This window comes from Phascolarctos cinereus, unplaced genomic scaffold (assembly GCF_003287225.1).
Source record: "Phascolarctos cinereus isolate Bilbo 61053 unplaced genomic scaffold, phaCin_HiC Scaffold_726;HRSCAF=1367, whole genome shotgun sequence".
NCBI classification, from domain to species: Eukaryota; Metazoa; Chordata; class Mammalia; order Diprotodontia; family Phascolarctidae; genus Phascolarctos; species Phascolarctos cinereus.
The window spans coordinates 223,535,707-223,555,145 of NW_027556098.1; the positions used below are offsets into that span (position 1 = coordinate 223,535,707).

At 35.2% G+C, this 19,439-nt stretch overlaps 1 protein-coding gene across 1 annotated transcript in view; it reads left to right on the top strand.

The window, feature by feature from the left end:
- LOC110211524 (sodium channel protein type 9 subunit alpha) overlaps positions 1–19,439 on the top strand; it is a 211,305-nt gene that overhangs the window by 154,648 nt on the left and 37,218 nt on the right. The window contains exons 19-21 of the mRNA XM_078146987.1: positions 1,305–1,425; positions 12,446–12,600; positions 16,471–16,644. Coding sequence (XP_078003113.1) covers positions 1,305–1,425; positions 12,446–12,600; positions 16,471–16,644 — 450 coding nt within the window. The remainder of the gene's footprint in view (positions 1–1,304; positions 1,426–12,445; positions 12,601–16,470; positions 16,645–19,439) is intronic.

Consider the following 19,439-nt stretch of genomic DNA (forward strand, 5'->3'; position numbering starts at 1 on the left):
GGCTTCTACAAGCCATCAAGAAATAAAAAAAAAATCACAACCTTATGATAAATATTAAATTGCATATTAGGTTCAGCTAATGTAAAGGGTTTTCTAATTCGCGTGGGAGCCACAGTTAAAATTTGGTTTGAGGTGTGCAAAAAATTAGTTATAATTTTCATTAGCCTATCTTACGTGCCACTTTTGCTGGTACTTTTAAAATGTTCATATATGTATGAGCACATGAATATGCAATAAAGTACTGCTGTTCTTCTTTATATAAGGACTAAATTAGAAATTACATTTTAAGAAGTTTTTCTATCCCTGCTGATATGTTATTTCTAACAAAAAGGTCATTTTTAATGTTCACTTAAGTTTAGGCATAATATAGGAGAAGGAAAAAAATAAACTGTCTCTTTGTCTTAGAATTAATTTTATGACCATAAGGAAATTAAGCTCATTATTCTCATATGTAAGTCTATCTTGTTTGATTTCATTGTGTCTTTGTTGCAGAGTTTGCATGTAATGCTCAACTTAGTGTACAAACTAGTGTCTTAATTTTTTGCATAAATGATTTTTTGTGTAAATGCTTTCAAATTATATGGATCAGATAAATGATATGGAAAGAGAAAATTTAATTGGCCCTTTGGATTCTGATTTAATGCTATTTTTAAAAATTCTATCTTATATTATCCTATTATACATGCCCTTTACATCAAAAAGAAGGGACTAAAAATTGTTGGAATTTTCTCTTGCTTTCTTCTGCACTAATATTTTTTTTTATTCTTAACAATTAAAAATGCTTTCACTTATCACCAACTGATTGAAATGAATTGAATTTTCAGTTAAAAGAGATAGAGGTAGTATGACAACTGGTGAAATGCTATGGATTTTACAATCTTGATGCTCTTAAAACATTTCCTCTTGCTTTTTTAAATGCAGTGAAAAATAAATCATGGTAAGACAATGGACTGAAATACAATGCCATAATACAAATAGTATAGTGCTAATATCAAAGTTATTTTTCTCTTTAAAGGTAATTTTAACAAATGAAATGCATTACTATTTTTAAAAATATTTATTTTACAATGTTTATCAACAAAAATATAAGGCAGATCAGGATGTGGATATAGAAAGATTGAGCAATGACACATTGCAAGGTTTCTAAACCTTAATGTGTGCTTATACATTTCTATGGCCGCAATATTGTTGTGTTTTGTATAACGTGTTGCATGCTTCTCAGTATGAAATTCTAAAGGTACCTTGTTAAATTAATTCTAAAATTATTCTTGTGGCTGGGTTTTTGTTTGTTTGTTTGTTTTTAGCGAGTACATCTATCTAGTTCCTCTGAAGGCAGTACGATTGATAATGCTATCCCCGAGGAAGGAGAAGAAGCAGTGGCTGAACCTGAAAATTCTGATGAGCCAGAGGCCTGTTTTACAGATGGTAAGAGGAAAACTGACATCTGTTCATGGTAATTTGACTATTGTTAATAGACTTCATTTTCAAAATGATGTTGTGGATGAGAATTTTGTTTCAAAGCATTCAAGTACCTGGGAGTGAAGGCTGGGTCATAATAAGAACAAGTGTCCTAATTAAAATCGCATCAGTGGAGCATGAGCAGTGAGTGACCTTTTCAGGTGTAAGTAATAGTAAAGTACTTTGCAAGCCTTTAGACACCCCATACAGCTAGGCTCTAATCAGTGTAAAATGGCAGATCCTGGGAAGTGGTCACATTATTGGAATTCACACTGGATTATTTTTACTGGGCTCCAACCACTATATATTCCAATATGACCACTTCTCAAAAATCGTTATTTGCACTAATCACAACCCAGCTGTGTAAATATCAGCATTAGTATGCATTATTAGTGAGAAAATAGAAGACTGTGAAGTCCCAGTTCATATTGGTTACCATAAATATGATCAGGAATCATGGATTTCCATTGAGTTACTAATTTGCCTTTATGATCTCAAATGAAAGTCTGTATTACAGAGGCAAAGATTAGAATCTAGAGTAATGAGCTGTCTTCCCTCTGTGAAGGTCATGGCTTTGTCTTTCCTCATATACCTTGTTTAGTATAGTGCCTGGCTTGTTGCTTGTTGATTTTTATAGCCCACCATTAATGGACTGTGAAATTTGAGTCATTTGAAGATTGAAGTCATTCATTTGGTCCGTTCATACTTGTTAAAATTGATTATCTGAAATAAAAAGGAAACTGAAGACAAAGTTATAGGGCCATCTATGATTTAATTTGCAAAGCTAGCATTTGCATATTAAACCAAGTCATCTGAATCCTCAGAGGTCAGAGACAAGGGGTGATTTAGAGAGATGATTTTTGTAACAAAAAAAGGTATTGGGAAAATGACAGAAACTTGTTTTGAACATAATTCAACTGGACAAGGCAGGTCACCTGACTAGTTAGCTTTCCCCCGGGACTTTCTTAATAATATGCCAGGTGTCCTTTCCTCCTGGCGGTACCTTTTGTAATCAGTGATTAGCAGTTACTCCCCCCATCCCACCCACCATCTTCCTTAGCAGAGTCTCTTACTCAACTTAGACTAGCAAAAGAAAAAAAAAAAGGCTTACCCACTAAGGGTGGAGGGAAAAAACAGCAACGACTGATGATCCCCAGCTAGCCTTTCTCCAACCGCCAGAGAAAACTCTATCAACCTCTGGTCAACCGCCATTTCTGCTAGAAAGGGGGACTTAGCCTTTTGAAAAACCTTATAATCTTATGATTGTTCTATTCTAAATTATCTGCTACTACATGATAAAGTCTTCTCAATCTATCTATTCACTAAATCTATAGATAACCTAGACTTAAGAGACTATGTTAGTCTGGCTTGGTTTAGGGAGCCTTATCTTTTAATTTAACTAAAAATAAATCAAAGTAATCAAAAAGAGTTGATTTCTTTTTCTTACTCCCTTGCTTGACCTTCTTTTTAAACATCTTGATGTAATTGTAAATATTAGTAATGTTTATAGCCGTGGAAAATGACAAAACCAGCTGACCTATATAAACATATAAACTTTATGTTCTAGCACCCTAACATTTTGCCCCGTGTATTTTTGATAATGATAATAATTACTGATATTGATGTAGTACTTTCCAGTTTGAAGGCATAGATTGAAGATGAGTATTATATATACGTATGCATATTTTTTCTCATTCAAGCTAATATAGAAGCATAATATAGTACCTACTCCATGTGTTTTTTAGGCTACTTGTATAATAGCAAAACAATTGGAAGATAAAGGTATTTGCAAGTTAGTATAAAATGCCTAAATTTCCTGAGCAGTGAAATGAGGGCATTCAATCTTGAAAATTTCTTCTAGCTTTAAATCCTCTGAAACTGTGATGGAATTTTATTTTAAGTAAATCTTTTTGCATATTTTATTTTAATGGAAAAGGGGTCCAACTAATAATTATTAAGTTTTCTACTTGCTCTTCCATCATTATGTGGAAAAGATAGCATTTGCCCTCTACAACAGAGACTATCAAGCCTTTTGCAGTGGCAGCATCCTTTGCAGTGAATAAAACTGCAGAGTCCTGGCCAAAAAAAAAATTCTTTCCAAATGACTTTTTAAAAACATTGACTATTAACACTATCAAATTGATATAATGTTAATTTAAATTATTAAAAAACCTTTAAGAGAAGTTTTATTATGGCTCTAATATGGTACTTCACATCTTAGAAGAAGAAAATGAATAGTCATTATTAATAAGTATTTTATAACTGATAACACTACCAGATGTTAGGGATACCTTGTAAGATATTCTGCAACAATTTTAATTATTTTGGGGGCAGCTAGGCTAGGTGGCACAGTGGATACAGCACCGGCCCTGAATTTAAGAGGACCTGAGTTCAAATCTAGCCTCAGACACATAACACTTACTAGCTGTGTGACCCTGGGCAAGTCACTTAACCTCATTGCCTAGCTGAAAAGAAAAAACAATTTTAATTATTTTTAATTAATATTTGAAGGCATTATTTCAGTTCATCATATTTTTACTTTAAAATTTCTATAGTTTTATTTTAAATTTGCTGCCATTGTGTAAGATATTTGGGCCTACTTACTAGAATAAAACTCAAATTGAAGCTATCTGTAATTATATTGGCATTTCTTTTGTCTGTGGAATTAGATTCTTGAATTAGGCTCATGGATGTTTATTTCATCATAGATAAGTAGGATTATAGGATTTAGTGACTAAAAGTACTGAAGAGATCATTTAAATCAAATCTTTCATTTTCTAGATGAGAAAAATAGTCATGATTTGTCCAAGGTTATTATATATTATATAGATAATAACAGAGTTATTATTCAAACTCAGATCTCCTGAGATATCAACAATTTTGGTTTTTGTTTCATTTATGCTTTTTAACTTTGTCCAGTTATCTAATGTGATCATTATAATAATCATTATAATCATTACAGAAATGATAGTAAACAGCTAGAAGTAATATTGGCATTGAAGCCAAAGGACATGTTCTCAAATCGAGTTCTCCCACTTGTTACCTTTGTGACTATAGGTCAGTCATTTAGCCTTAGGGTCTTTATCTGTAAAATGGAAACGTTGGGTAAGACGGGCCTCCAAGGTCCTGTCTTGCTCTATGATCCTATACATGGGCATATTATTTATATGTGACTGCCAGATATTTCATATGATATGGAGTTGGGAAGACAGATGCTAATATTGGTATCTTGTTCAGACTCCAGGAGCAAAAGAAGCACTCATAAGTCATTGAACAGTGAATAAAAGGCTTAGTTAGCCCCAAATTAGCAAGGGTACACACAAGAAGGTCTCGGTGGCACTTAGCACACACACACACACACACACATATGCAGTCCCCATGAGCAGGGCAGGGTATGCTAACTCACATGGTCTTTAGATTTCTGACTAGTCAGAGGGGCTCCACTTGAATGGGACTTTTTCATGCCCTTTCATGACCAGAAAGCTATGTCAGGGGAGATTAGGAGCCAATCAGTTCCTGAGGACAGCTTTGTTGCCCTTTATTCAAAACTAATCCCTTTTGTGGGCCTGATCTTGTCACAGATGGTCTCTGGCAAGACTCATTTTAAGCAATTTCAGATTGAATTTAGAACAGTAAGGCAGGTCACACAATTAATTTAAAATAATGCATCACTGGTGGTTCTGCACTTCAGGTAAACACACACTCTGTGATAGTTTTGCTGTTTGATGTTTGTCAAACACTACAATATGTTTATTCATGGACTCCGTTGGACTGCTTCACAGAGCTCCCGGATTCAGATTGGTCTTGAGCTACCTTACCTTAGTTAGCAATGCGAACATACTCCCTAATAATTACAAGGCTACGTTGCTAAACTTTATCACATGTTTTAGGTCATTTCATTTTTAATTGCCTATTACAGGTTGAATGCTTCAGATAGGCATACAAAGTTGGAAAACACATAGCTTGTACTCTCATGAACCTCACAATGTGATGCAATTAGATTTTTATTCAAAAGACCTGGGCTCGGAATCCAGTTCTACTTCTTGTCACCTGTGTAGCCTATGAAATGAATCAGTGAAAGAGACTGAGTAAAAAAGACCGTGAGGCAAAAAGAATCAGAAAATCATAACATTTAGATCTGGAAGTGACCCAACCCCATCACTTTGCAAATGAGACTAAACTCAGGCCTAAACAGTCTTTAAAAAGGCTATTAGAATTGATAATGAGGGCAGCTAGGTCGTGCAGTGGGTACAGCACCGGCCCTGAAGTCAGGGGGACCTGAGTTCAAATGTGGCCTCAGACCGAACACTTGACACGTACTAGCTGTGTGACCTTGGGCAAATCACTTAACCACAATTGCCTCACTAAAAAAAAAAAAAAGAAGAAGAAGAAGAAAGAGAAAAAAAAAAAGAATCGGTAATGAAAAGGTCACTGGAAACCTTGAAGTATACAGTTTAAGGAGAGTGATTGGATGTGAGGCTAGATTTCAGAGGAGCTAAGCAATCAATAGATAAGAGAGAAGAGACAATAAGGCTAGGCTGCTTGGGGGTATTATTCCTCCCATTCCGTTTTTATTATTCCATTTTTAAAAGTTGGTACATTTTGTTTTGATACAATAAATAAGTCCTAAGAAGCCTCCAAATGCAATCGCCTACGAGGCAATTTCTCTGAAAACAGTTAAGTTAAATTTATCTAAAAGAATGATTTTTGATTGATAGCATTTCACTTTCTACTTTTGTAGTTTGTCGACTATTAACAGAAAAGGTGGATGTGTTGTAAGGGCTCTTGTCCTGGCTGCTTTATCTTCTGTGGCTTTTTGTGACACTTCTTCTTGGGTCATGTTCTCCCTGATCCTTCTCATTCTACTTGGCTGGGTCATCAGCCATGCCCTATCCCCAAACAAGGCTCACATCCTCTTCTCTCTCAGTAATCTCACTGGCTTTCTTGAATTTAGCTATTATATTTATGGAAAGGACCCTGAGACATTTATCTAGCCCTAGTCTCTCTTTTGAGCTCTTATCCCATTTCGACTACATGTCCAAAACAAAACGATTATTCTCCCAAAACCAGCCCCAGTTCCTAACTTCCCTGGTTATGTTTATGGTGCTACCATCTTTCCAGTCACCTGGGCTCATAATTTCAGAGAATCATCTCTGATTTTTATTCTCCTGTATCCCCCATATCTAATCAGTTACTAAGTCTTCTGGAATCAAACCCTTCAACATCTCTTATACCTGTTCACTTCTCTTTACACACAAGACAATCACTATGGTCCTGCAGGCCATCATCACCCCTTTCCTAGACTGTTGAAATGGTCTGCTAATTGGTCTCCCAGCCACCGATTTCTTCCCTGTCCAGTCTGTTCTTCACTCTGCTGTCTAAGTGATATTCCACTGCTCAAAAACATCAAATTGCACTAAAATAAAATACAAGATCCTCCGTTTGGCAAATAAAGCCTGTTGCCCTCTTCCCTGAATTTTACATCCCAGCCCAACTGGTCTGCCAGATGTTCACTTTACATGGAGTTCCATCTGCATTCATACCTTTTCAAAGGATGCCTTCCCCTCCCCATCCAGCCCACCACCACCATTACTGGAATGAGCTCACTCTTCACCTTCAGCTCCGAGAATCCACAGCTCCTCTTAAGGATCACTTCCAGTGCCCCTTTCTACATGAATCCTCTTCTTATCCCTATAACTGTTAGCATTCCCTCCCTTAACTTTATTTGTGTACATATTTTTTCCTCTAATAAAATCTCCTTAAAGATAAGAACTGTTTCATTTTTGCCATTAAATTTCCAGAGTCTAATCTAGTAAGTAGAACATAATGTAAGCTTAATCAATATTTGCTAATTGATCATTTTAACTTATTATAGGTGATGAGGTAACTTAAAGAAATTGTAGAGAGAAAAAAGAACAGGAGCTAGGCCAGAGCCTTGAAATATGCCCACAGTTTGGGACAAGGGGCAGAAAAAGGGTGATAGTCTAACAAAATAGTATGAGGAGTGGCCAGATCGGATGAAAAAGCAAATTAAACAGTATCATTGAAACCTGAAGAGGATAGTATTTAAGATAAGTCCGGGGGTAATTCTGAGAAGTATATTGTCAAATGCACCAGAGATGTCAAGCCTAATTAAAACTGACAAAGAGAGATTGATTTTTAGCAATTTAGAAGAAAACGTGTATAAGAATTTTTCTTGTCCTCTTGGAGCATATAATCTATAGGGAATAAGTCACAGTCACAAATTTAATGCACACTGTTATGATAAACACAATAGAGATTAACAAAACCTGCTATGTCTGGTCCAAAGAGATAGGCCTTGTTCTCCATTGAGCACAGGTAGGATCATTCATTTTGCCAATTACTTACCAAAGGTATTCCTACAGTCTATTTTATACTAATTTCCTCCTGACATTCACTGTCATACTTTTACCTTTATTTCCAGGGAACAATTACTTCTTTTATGCCAACCCCATTTATTCAACAAACATTTAGTGAATATTGATATTTAAAGTACATTTTTAAGTAGTATAGGGAACACTAGCACTAAGATAAAGTCTCTGCTCTTATGAACCTTACAGGGAGAGGAGACATATTACTCAAATAATTGTAATTCTTTTTTAATCCAGTTGGGTACCAAAGATTGTGTTATTTCGGTAAGAGAGTGAGCATTTATAGTGATGAGCTCGGGAAAGTCTTCATGGATGTTACAGCAGCTGAGCTATGCTGAAACTATATGACATATCCTTATATTATATGATTCCTGATTTTACTGATTTCTTATATCACTTCTTCCTCACAGCTCTTCTCTGTAGACATATACTTTTATACTTCAGATTAGTACTTTCAACCTAATTCTTTCACCCTCCATTGCTAGCATCAATTTCTCATTTCATGCCAGCTTCTACAGCTATGATTCTAACATTGTAGGTAAAATCCAACCAGAATATTTGTACCATCCATTATTTTGCTTATATGACATGTGAACATAAATATTCTGTTGATTAGGCAAATTGGCAGGGATGTGGACTTTTTTTGTTACCAATGATTGAATAAATTTAGATTCAACACAAATTTTATTAAGCACCTCATATATAAAAGATCTTGGATAATAGTCCTTGGCATTTTCAAAATGCCTTATTGCTTTCAGGGTATTTTAATGTATATTATGATATTACATCTTAATGTAAAACATTTTGTACCCCAGCTCAACTGTATTAACAGCACATAAATTCTATGACTATATGTTGGGAAGCTAATTCTATTCCAAATGATTTACTACCACTTCCTAAATCATTTTCAATACCAATCAACTTTTCGTAATAAGACCAATTCAAATAATTCAATAGCTAATGCCTGAATTTGTTTATAATCACTGGATCTGAAAAGTTTTTTAAAGAAAAAATATAAATATGATTTTAGAAAATCTTTATGTTTTTAAAAGTGTTGATCCAATGAATAATTCTTTCTTTATTTTGGTTTAAGCTTTTGTGCTAATTTTTTTTTATAATGTGCACATTGTTGGAACATTTTTTTAATCTGAGGGTTTTAGTTAAAAATGATGAAAGATGACATAGCCATTATGTAATGTATCATCAGAGTAACCTAATTAAGCTACCCAAGAGAAATAGTTTTTTCCCTTTGGTACTCATTAAAGTGTTTGAGAGGCTTTCTGTTATGTTTACATTTATTTAATAGGTTTTTATAAAAGGAGGTGTGATAGCATTGCTAACCAGGCAGGTTCAAATTCTCTTAGGATTTGGTTTGTCTATAAATCAGCCAAGTGGCTGAGTATTCTGGTCCCATAAGAAGAAAATGAAACTCTCTAAAGCGAAATAAATCCAGAGGGCAATATTTATGAGCCTTCATCATATGAAAAGTTTTCTTACTTTTCTAATTGGGATACACACACACATATGTATATATGTATGTATGTATGTGTGTGTGTGTGTGTGTATATATATGTATACACACACACACACATATGGAAGGGGAAGAAGCTCAAGGTTGAGCATATGTCTTGATTATAGAATCAAGTAATACATATTTTCTCTCCCTTTCAAGCCCAACAATACGTCAAGGTCTTGCAATCATATCTGTTTAAGATCATCCATGTATACAGATCAAAACCCATGTAGAACTTACTACGTATGTTAAAAAGTTATCCAACATTCTGAGAGGCATAGTTACCTGCCCATGAGCACATCACTAGTTTCTAAGGCAGGATTTGGTCTTCTTGACTCCAGGTCTAACTGTCTATCCAACACATCCCATTGCCTCTCAAGAAAACAAATATTAATCATTTTAAAAAATTAATCAGCATAATGATTTTCTTCAATGGAAATTATATATAAAGCAAATGTAACTACACATGAGCTTTTTTTCATATTTAAGTAGAATTATGGTTAAGTACCAAGAGCTAAAATACTATAAAAGGTTTTAATCATATTTTCTTCTCATCTCTATACGTGCCTTGGTAGACAGAATATCTAACTTAAGATTGCTTTTCAATACTGCCTAGTTGCTGGGGTTTTTTAACCTCAAGATATTTTTTAGCCTCATAATATTTTTTTTCAATTAAGCTATATTTTTGGAATAAAATAGTAACATTGTTTATAAGATTGCCCTTTCTTGGTAATCTTAACTTTGATTGACTTTATTTAAGTAATATATGTACTAATAATCCTTCTTATTTACTTTTTCCATTGCCTTTGTAATTTTTCTAGAGTTCATGGAGGTAAATATTTCTATGGTTATAATTAAATATTTGTGTATACCTTTTTGACAGAGACTTTCAAGACCCATAAGACCCAGTTTACTTTGAGAGATATTTTACTCTCTTGGATCATATACCTTACCCAAGAGACTTGGGGAAGTGTATGCTTGGTACTCTCCAGTATGCTGAGATCAATTCATTGCTTGCAAGCATGTCATTCACAGTGTTGCGGATTTTATTTTATCCTAGGTGAAATAGCGAGTCACTGAAGATTTTTCAGCAGTGAAGGGACATGGTTAGACCTGTGGTTTGGGAAGATTATTTTGGCAGCTCTTGAATTGAGGGGTATGGGAAACAGATGTATTGGAAGATCAGCTTCACCTATCTTTTTTCCCCTAACTATTTAACAATATATGCTCTCAAAATGGGTGATTTAGTGATAATCTAGTGGCCATGTCAGGAGAATAAAAGATATTCCACACAAAAAAATAGATATCTGAAGCCTAATTTATTGAGATGAATTCTAGGGGTACCTTTGACTGTCCCTAGATCTCCCAAAAAGAAATAAGAACACAGCTACTGAAAATGGGTCCCAGGACATTTCCAACAAGGGGACATGTTCTGCCAGGTCTTAAAGTTCTCTAGCTTTGTATCTGATGCTGATTCCACTTGTCCATCTTACAGTGGATCCCAGCAGGTAGGGCATGGGTCCAAGAAAAAAACAACAGCCCAGTGCAGTGGAAGCGTATAGCTATTCCTCAGCTCCCCATGTGGGCTGTGATATTCCTTATGATTTTCCTACTTCTCAGTCTAGTTTTGGGCTTTCTGTTTTTAACTGGTAGAGAGGCAAGGTGATGTTTTTACTTCAATTCCCAAATGTAGGTTTTCTTATCTTTTAATATTACAACTACTTGAGGGAATAATAAAGAAGGGAGAGAAAGGGGAGAGGTATGTCTCATCCCAAAATCGTGGGCTAAAATCCATGAAACGCTGTAATCTAATTCCACATTTCTTCACAGATGGACATTTTCAGTATAGCTATAGTTTCCTGGGATTTTACACAAGGGGCCTCGTGGGTCAGGAATGCAAGGGTAGCAAAAGAAATTCTTTTTTCTTTTAAAAAGTTACCCACAAACAAAGGTGCCATTAGGCCTGACTTTAAAATGTGACTTAAATCTCCTGAACTCTAACTGTTAACATGTGTTATGTAGGTTAACAGAGTGGCAGGTAGGTAGCACAGTGGATAAAGCACCAGGCCTAGAGGCAGGAAGGCTCATCGCCATGAGTTCAAATCCGGCCTCAGACACTTACAAGTGTGAGACCCTGGGCAAGTCACTTAACCCTTGGTTTCCTCGTTGATGCAATGAGCTGGAGAAGAAAATGGCAAACCACTCCAGGACCTTTGCAAAAGCAAACAAAACAGAAGAAAGCCAAATGGGGTATGAAGAGTCAGACATGGCTGAAAAATAACTGAAAAACCAGATTAACATTTACTCAGTGTTTTTGTTTAGTTCTTCCTATATTGAGGTATTTCACATCTATATGATGGATCAATAGGCAAGTACAGAGGGCCGCCAGAAAAGAGCAACTACTACAGCTCTGTGGAGAATAACCTGGGGAATGGAAAGACTGGAAGCAGGGAGGACAATTAGGAGGGTTTTAGAGTAGTACAGGTGGGATTTCTTGGAGGCCTGCACTATGAAGGTGGTCAATAAAATGAAAGGGAGAGGCATTTATGGGACAGATGGAAAACATCTATTCTGCTTTCCAATATTGCTTTCGTGTTTCTGGGACTAGGCAGGTTTAAGTCCAGCTTTGTTCCAGTTTCAAAGACTTTCTCTTTTTCTTAAAGGCGCTAATCTTTTTGAGAAAACAGGGCAACAAACTTATCCTGTGTAATCTTCATAGTAATAAATGGATATCTCTGAGAATCCATCCCAGTCCGTTGAGGATTGTTGAGGGGATTGCAATATTTCCACTGGCTTCTCGATTAAGTCAAGTAAAGAAGGCACTGATCCTTCTTAATTCTTTCGTGGAAATGCCTCCTGAAGGAAGAAATACATCTTACTTTTACATGTGTGTTATCCTATGCAATGTTTCTCTTTAGTCTACCGGTACCTTGAACTTATAATATGACTAGTTTTGAGTGAAGATGTTAGTATTGAATAGTATTTTAGAAATATATTGGGGAACAATAAAGAGATGGTGACTACATGGAAGCAACTTATTTTGAATTTTCAAATTGTTTTTTCATGTTTTCCATTCTGCTAGGTTGTGTACGAAGGTTCCCATGCTGTCAAGTTAGCGTAGAATCTGGCAAAGGAAAAGTTTGGTGGAACATAAGGAAAACCTGCTACAGAATAGTAGAACACAACTGGTTTGAGAGTTTCATTGTCCTCATGATCCTTCTCAGCAGCGGTGCTTTGGTAAGTGATGGATTATGTGTATGAAAACATTTGATTTAAGAATTTAACTGATGCAGAAAATTATTGCAAATTAATGTTTTCACCAGAATTAGAGAATAGGTTCTCCTTGAGTTATGGAAATCCAAATTAGGAATATATGCAAAATTAAAATCTGCACACCATACAGAGAACAAGGTTTTCCCAGAGCCATGCTAATCTCTCCTCTCTGCTAAGTCCTGCCCTAAACCGAGGAACAGGAGGCCCCTCTGTGGCAAGATATAAAACATTTCCCAAACCATTGTCTTTTCCTTTCATCACTTACCCTGAAAGGTATTTCCATTTAGAACAATATTATAGATGCAGAACATAGGAAACAGAGCACTGATTTGATTCAGAGGATCTGGGTTGAAATCCTGCCTCTGTCCTAAGCACAGGGATCCAACTTACTTATCTGCTCTCAACCTCAGGGTCCTTATCTATAAAAAGAGGTATTTGACCTGGATGGCCTCTGAGGCTACTTCCAAATCTAAATCTGTGGTCCTATAATCAGTTCGCAGGCTAGATTATAAAAACCTATATGACTCATAATGTAATTGACAGATTACTCATTGTAATGAGAATGGCACACAGCAGAGAGACAGAAATTCTGCCGTGTCTGTTCAGGTCTTTGGGTAAGGGACAGAGGAGAGGTATGGACCATTAGGAGGGTGACTCCTGCAGGCTTCCAGGTGGGAGGGGAAAGGTATGGTCCAGGAAGAGTGGCCATAACTTAAGGCAAACTCTTGTAATTGTAAGGGTTACACTGGACAGTTTGAATTATTTTTGAAAAGTTCATCCCTACACTAATCCTAAATCTGTTGCTCTCTAACTTGAACTCAGTTATTATAGCTCTGTCTTCTGTGGAAACATGACAACAGGGACAGCTAGGTGGTGCAGTGGACAGAGCACTGGCCCTGGAGGCAAATCCGGCCTCACACATATAACACTCGCTAGGTGTGTGACCCTGGGCAAGTCACTTAACTCCAATTGCCCTCACAAGAAAGAAAGAAAGAAAGAAAGAAAGAAAGAAAGAGAAGAGAGAGAGAAGAGAGAGAGAGAGAGAGAGAGAGAGAGAGAGAGAAAGAAAGAAAGAAAGAAAGAAAGAAAGAAAGAAAGAAAAAGAAAGAAAGAAGAAAGAAAAAAAGAAAAGAAAAGAAAAAAAGAAAAGAAAAGAAAAAGAAAAGAAAAGAAAAGAAAAGAAAAGAAAAGAAAAAAAGAAAAGAAAAGAAAAGAAAAGAAACATGACAACACTTTAAACCCTTGAAGGGAGTTATCTTGCCTCATCTTCAAAATTAATCTTCTAATAAAATATCCCTTGTTCCCTCAAACACATATCAGATAATGTAATTTTCAGATATTTAACTATCTTTTCTCCCTCTCAGGACACTCTGTACTTTTTTAGGAACCCTTTTAAAATGGTATACCAAGAAGTAAATGTAAAACTCCAGATCTGAATATTCATACAATTATTACTTTACTTGTTGTGTATAGTGTATTTATATATACTATATAGTGCATTGTATTTTTTAAACCTAATATTTTATTAATATTTTTTAAAATATCTGTACCCTATCATTGGCTTACAGGGAGCTTGTGGCCAATTAAAGCTTGGAGGATCTTTTTTCGCATCAATTGCTTCATTTAGTCAGTTATCTCCCATCCAGTTGTTCAGTCATTTCAATCATGTTCTACTTTTCATGACCCCATCTGGGGTTTTCTTGACAAAGATACTGGAATAGTTTGCCACTTCCTTCTCCAGCTCATTTTTCCAGATGAGGAAACTGAAGTAAACAGGGTTAAGAGACTTGCCCAGGGTCACACAGCTGGCAAGTGCTTGAGGCTGGATTTGAACTCAGGAAGATGAGCCTTCCTGACTCCAGGACTGGTAGTCTATACACTGTGCCATCTAACTTCCCCTTCCCCCTCCACCACCCATCCAGTAGTTATATGCATACTTTTTTTTGACCTAGATAGAGGATTTTATAATATCTCTGTTAAATTTCATCGTGTTGGTTTCAGTCTATCAATCTAGCCTACTGAGATTAATCTGAATCTTGATTCATCAGGAGTACTAGCTGATTCTCAGAACTTTAAGTCATCTTTCTGTAGTACTTAATGAGACCTGGGTTTAAGTCCCAAATCTGTCTCTAAGAGGCTTTGTGAACTTTGAAAATAACTTGACTTCTCTGGTTTTCTGTTTGTTCATGTTAGAGAATGTGTATTAGTTGGACCATATACTTGTTCTTACTATGCCTAGATTGGTTCTTAGTGAGTGTGTGTGTGTGTGTGTGTGTGTGTGTGTGTGTGTGTGTGTGTGTGTGTGTTGGGGCGGGGTAAATGCTAAGAAATCATTTGCTTAATAATAAATTCTAGATTTTTGCCACGTAACCTCCTTTCCCCCTAAGATCTTGCAAAATAAGATTTTGTAGTTTAGCGGAGAGAGAGAAATTGAGAGAGAGCTTATCATAGTACTAGGGTCAGATGAGAGGACCTGAATTTGAATACCAAGTCAGCTAATCACTACCCATGTGGTTTTGGATAAGTGACTTCATTTCTCTATGCTTCTGTTTCCTCTTCTGTAAAATGAGGGAGTTTTCTTTGTATCCCAAGCACTTAGCACAGGGCTTGGTACATAGTAAATACTTAACAAATGTTTATTGACGACTGACTGAAACTAGTTGATGTCTAAGGCCCCCTTCTGTTATAGATACAGTGAGCTTAGAAATGATCTTTAGAGACATGACTTCTTTTTTTTTTTAAGTTGGAAGCTTCCAATACTTTGAAAAATCAGGAAGCTGAATATATAGTCTCAATTACTAAAGGACTATACAAAGACTTCTTGGATTGATTTTATTAACAGATATGTTCAAAACATATTACTAATGTCAATAGCATAGATGGATTTTATAAGCTTTTTTAATAATTTTTATGAAACTTCACAAGTGGTTTATGTCTGTTATTTGGGCTTTTGAAACAAAGTTGTTCTCATACTTGATTCTCTTCTTCTTTAGTAAAGAATAAGTACTGGGGCAGCTAGGTGGCAGAGTACATAGAGTTCTGGCCATGAGTCAGGAAGACCTGAATTCCAATCCAGTCTCAGATACTTACCAGCTATGTGACCCTGGGCAAGTCACTTACCCTTGATTGCCTAAAAAAAAAAAAAAAGAAAAAAAAAGAACAAATACTACCCACATTTACATTCTTAGAAATGACATTGTTAAAAATGTCCAGTATATGTAGACTATTGAAAAGAGGACTTAATTTGTAATTTTTCACAGTTCAAATAAAAGCTTGCCCTTTACTTATATTTTACTAATTTTTATTACATTTTTGTCATTTTTTACAATAGCAATCATTATTATAATGTTTATTCTAAAATTTTACATAGTTATTCTGTTTATGCTTTTCTGCTTGGAAAGATTGGGGCATTTCAATATTGAAAGCCAAGTAAGTCTATTTTCTTTTGAAAGCAAGAACTCAATGTGGACGAAAAACTTCTTTCAGATTCACAATAAGGTGCTGTTCTCCAGATGCCAATATGATATTGATACAACATGAACTTTGGGGCTCATTTCTAGTAGTACCAATGGATTTTAGGGGCTCTATCCATTCTCTCTCTGCCTATGCCTCTGATAATTCATAAATACATGTATAAGATGATGAAGTAGAAATAAGGAAATTGATTATCTACGGCTGTAAAAGAAAGCACAGAAAACTAGCTCATGTGAACTTATGTTCTTAGCCTTATTATCACCATCTAATCCCCAGAAACCAATTTTCTTTTTCATTCTTTACTCCAAATCATGTTTCAGTGTTAGATATAATAGAAATTTGGATTTCCTCCCCCCACAGGCTTTTGAAGATATATATATTGAACAGAGAAAGACCATTAAGACTGTGTTGGAGTATGCTGACAAGATCTTCACTTATGTCTTCATCCTGGAAATGCTTCTAAAATGGGTAGCATATGGTTATAAAACATATTTTACTAATGCCTGGTGCTGGCTGGACTTCTTAATTGTTGATGTATGTATTTTTAAATAATTTCTTATACAGCGTTCTGGTGTCTCCAATATTCATTATTAAGCATAAGTACTTTCATAATGGCTAAAATAACATGGGCAGAGACACTAAAAGACATTTTACTACATACACATTTGTGCGCTATTTTATGTGTATATCTTTGTTTTCTGAAAGTATACATATATATATGTTATACCATTATGAAAAACATGATAATGATAATAATGATGATAACTATTATTTAATAGCTAATAAGTAATATTTATATGGTGCTTTAAGGTTTGAAAACCATTCTACATATGTTCTCACTTGAAAACATTACGTGTGCATATAAATTATACAATATGTTCTCAACAACCCTCTGAGGTAGTGTTGGTATTATCCCCATTTTACAGATGAGGAAACTGAGGCTTAGATAGCTTAAATGACTTGCCTAGTGTCACACAGCTAGTAAGTATCTGAGGGAAGATTTAAACTCAAACCATCCTGACTCCAAATCTAGTACATTTTCTGCTAGCTACCTTGTTGCTGTAAAGTTGATTTACTTATCTTGAATATGTCTTTTCTGTTTTGGAAATATGCATATATTAGCATGTTTATATATATACCCTGTCTTCACATTTAAATAGGAATGGAGATTTATTTTCTATTTTATAACATACAGGTGTGTGTGTGTATACACATACACACACACACATATGCATATGTATGTATAAACACAGAGTTAACCAGTAGCTAAATTCTAAAACTATGTGTGTGTATGCATGTAATATATTCATATACATACCACTCTTTGCTTATATATGGGAATGTGTGCATGCATATACATTGGTATGTGTGTATGTAGGCTTACAGAGAATGGTGTCCAGTGTGTATACAAATATATCACATACAAATAATCTTAGAATTTAACCATTGGTTGATCATACAGTGGAGAAACAAAAAGAACACCTTACATTGTTATTAGACATCTTTAGACAAATATGTACAACCCTATATAATATCTTAAACTATAAAATAAAAATGGATCAAATTAATGTAAAATAAAGAATCATAACTAAGATTTTTTTCTACTTTAGCTACTTTATAAGTGACACACGTACTTATTATGTATTGTGAAAATAACTGTCAAAGGAATGTGATCTATTTTGTTTAACATGTTTTTCTCATTGTCCTCTCTAGGAGACTGATTTTTAACATGTATTAATGGTGGCACACTATTTTAATTTTTTGTGAGCTATATCTTGAAAAATCTGTTGGTTAGTGAAAATAAACCTTTATGTTCTATAGTGAGTGCTAATGGTACTACTTCTAAGATTATTCTTTCCCTCGGTTCAAATCTCAGTTCTGCAATTTACTACCTTTGTGACCTCGGATAAAAGTACCTAACATCTCCAAGCCTCAGTTCCTCACTGTAAAATAAATGTATTCACTACATGATTCTTAATCTATGAACACAAGATACTAGGTGGTCTTAGGTTGCTTTTAACTATCTTCATAATCAAATTGCAGCCTTTTTTCTGTCTTGGCATTAGTTACTCACTGAAGTACCAAACCAGATGACCCTGCCTCCATCAGCAGAATTCATCAAACATTTATTAAGCCCATATCTTCCCCCAAAAGCTTATATTCTAGTAGGAAACTAAGGATACACATACAAATGGCTCAAAAAAATAGAAAATGAGAAGTGCCTAAAAGGAATGCTAACAAGGTGCTTCAAGAGTCTTAGCAAGGGAGACATCATTTCCAATTTGGAAGATCAGAGTTACACGGCTTATATAAAAACCCAAATGTGGCCTGCAATTGATGGTACTTTCACTGTATACCTAGACTTTTTTTTTCCTTTAAATGAGATTTTTAAGGATTTTAGGTGAGATCAGCCTATATTTGGACCAGTTAAAGTACCTTACCAACTTCTCTCATTTAGGAGTTGACTTCTGCAAAGCAACTGAAAGTCTCACTCCAAAGAAGGAACTATGTTTGTTCTGTTCCCTGATTTCTGTATGGCTGAGCAGCAGCCAACAAAGCCAGCCAGCAATTCAGTGGAAATTCGTATGGTGGCTGTCTCTTCTCTGGTTGTAGCATGGTAGTGCTCCCCATCATCCCTTTAACATGCCACTTTCTATGTCCATGAATCTGTTGGCTAGAAATACAAGACCAAAGGTTCCTCACTGTCACTAAAAGAGAAATAAAATTCAAATTGTCTTAATTTTATTTTAGACTGTCATAGTATGGCAAATGGAAGATTGTTCTATTTCAGAGGGAATTTAATCCCCTATTTTAGGGACCAACTTTAACAAAGACCAAAAACCTCCTAATTTAACTGGATTCAGAGATTCAAATAGACAGTGCCTATTTGTTGCTGCTAAATGGCTTCCTTGTGTACAGTTCAGTGCTAAAACATTCCTTATTCCACAGCAGTGTGGATCAGATATGAAGACTCAAGTTTACAGTTATGATTAAAAATTACCCTGCTTCTAGCATATAATCCCAGTCCTTATTCTTATTTATTAAGCATCACACTTAAGCACACACCAAAAACACACTAGGAAATGTAAAGCTGAATGAAACTAGTGCTTTTCATTCAGATTTTTACCAAATGTATCATAGGTAATAGTATCCCCTTTTTCTAGCTTTTGGTCAAATAAATTTTTGCATAAACCAAAAAAAAAAAAAAGATCAGAGTTACATGAAGGACATGGTCTTTAGGAATTGAAAGATAATTAGGAGGACGATCTGGAAACAGTACATCTAGCAGCCAGAGACAGTAGCACAAATAACAGTATGAAGATTAGAAA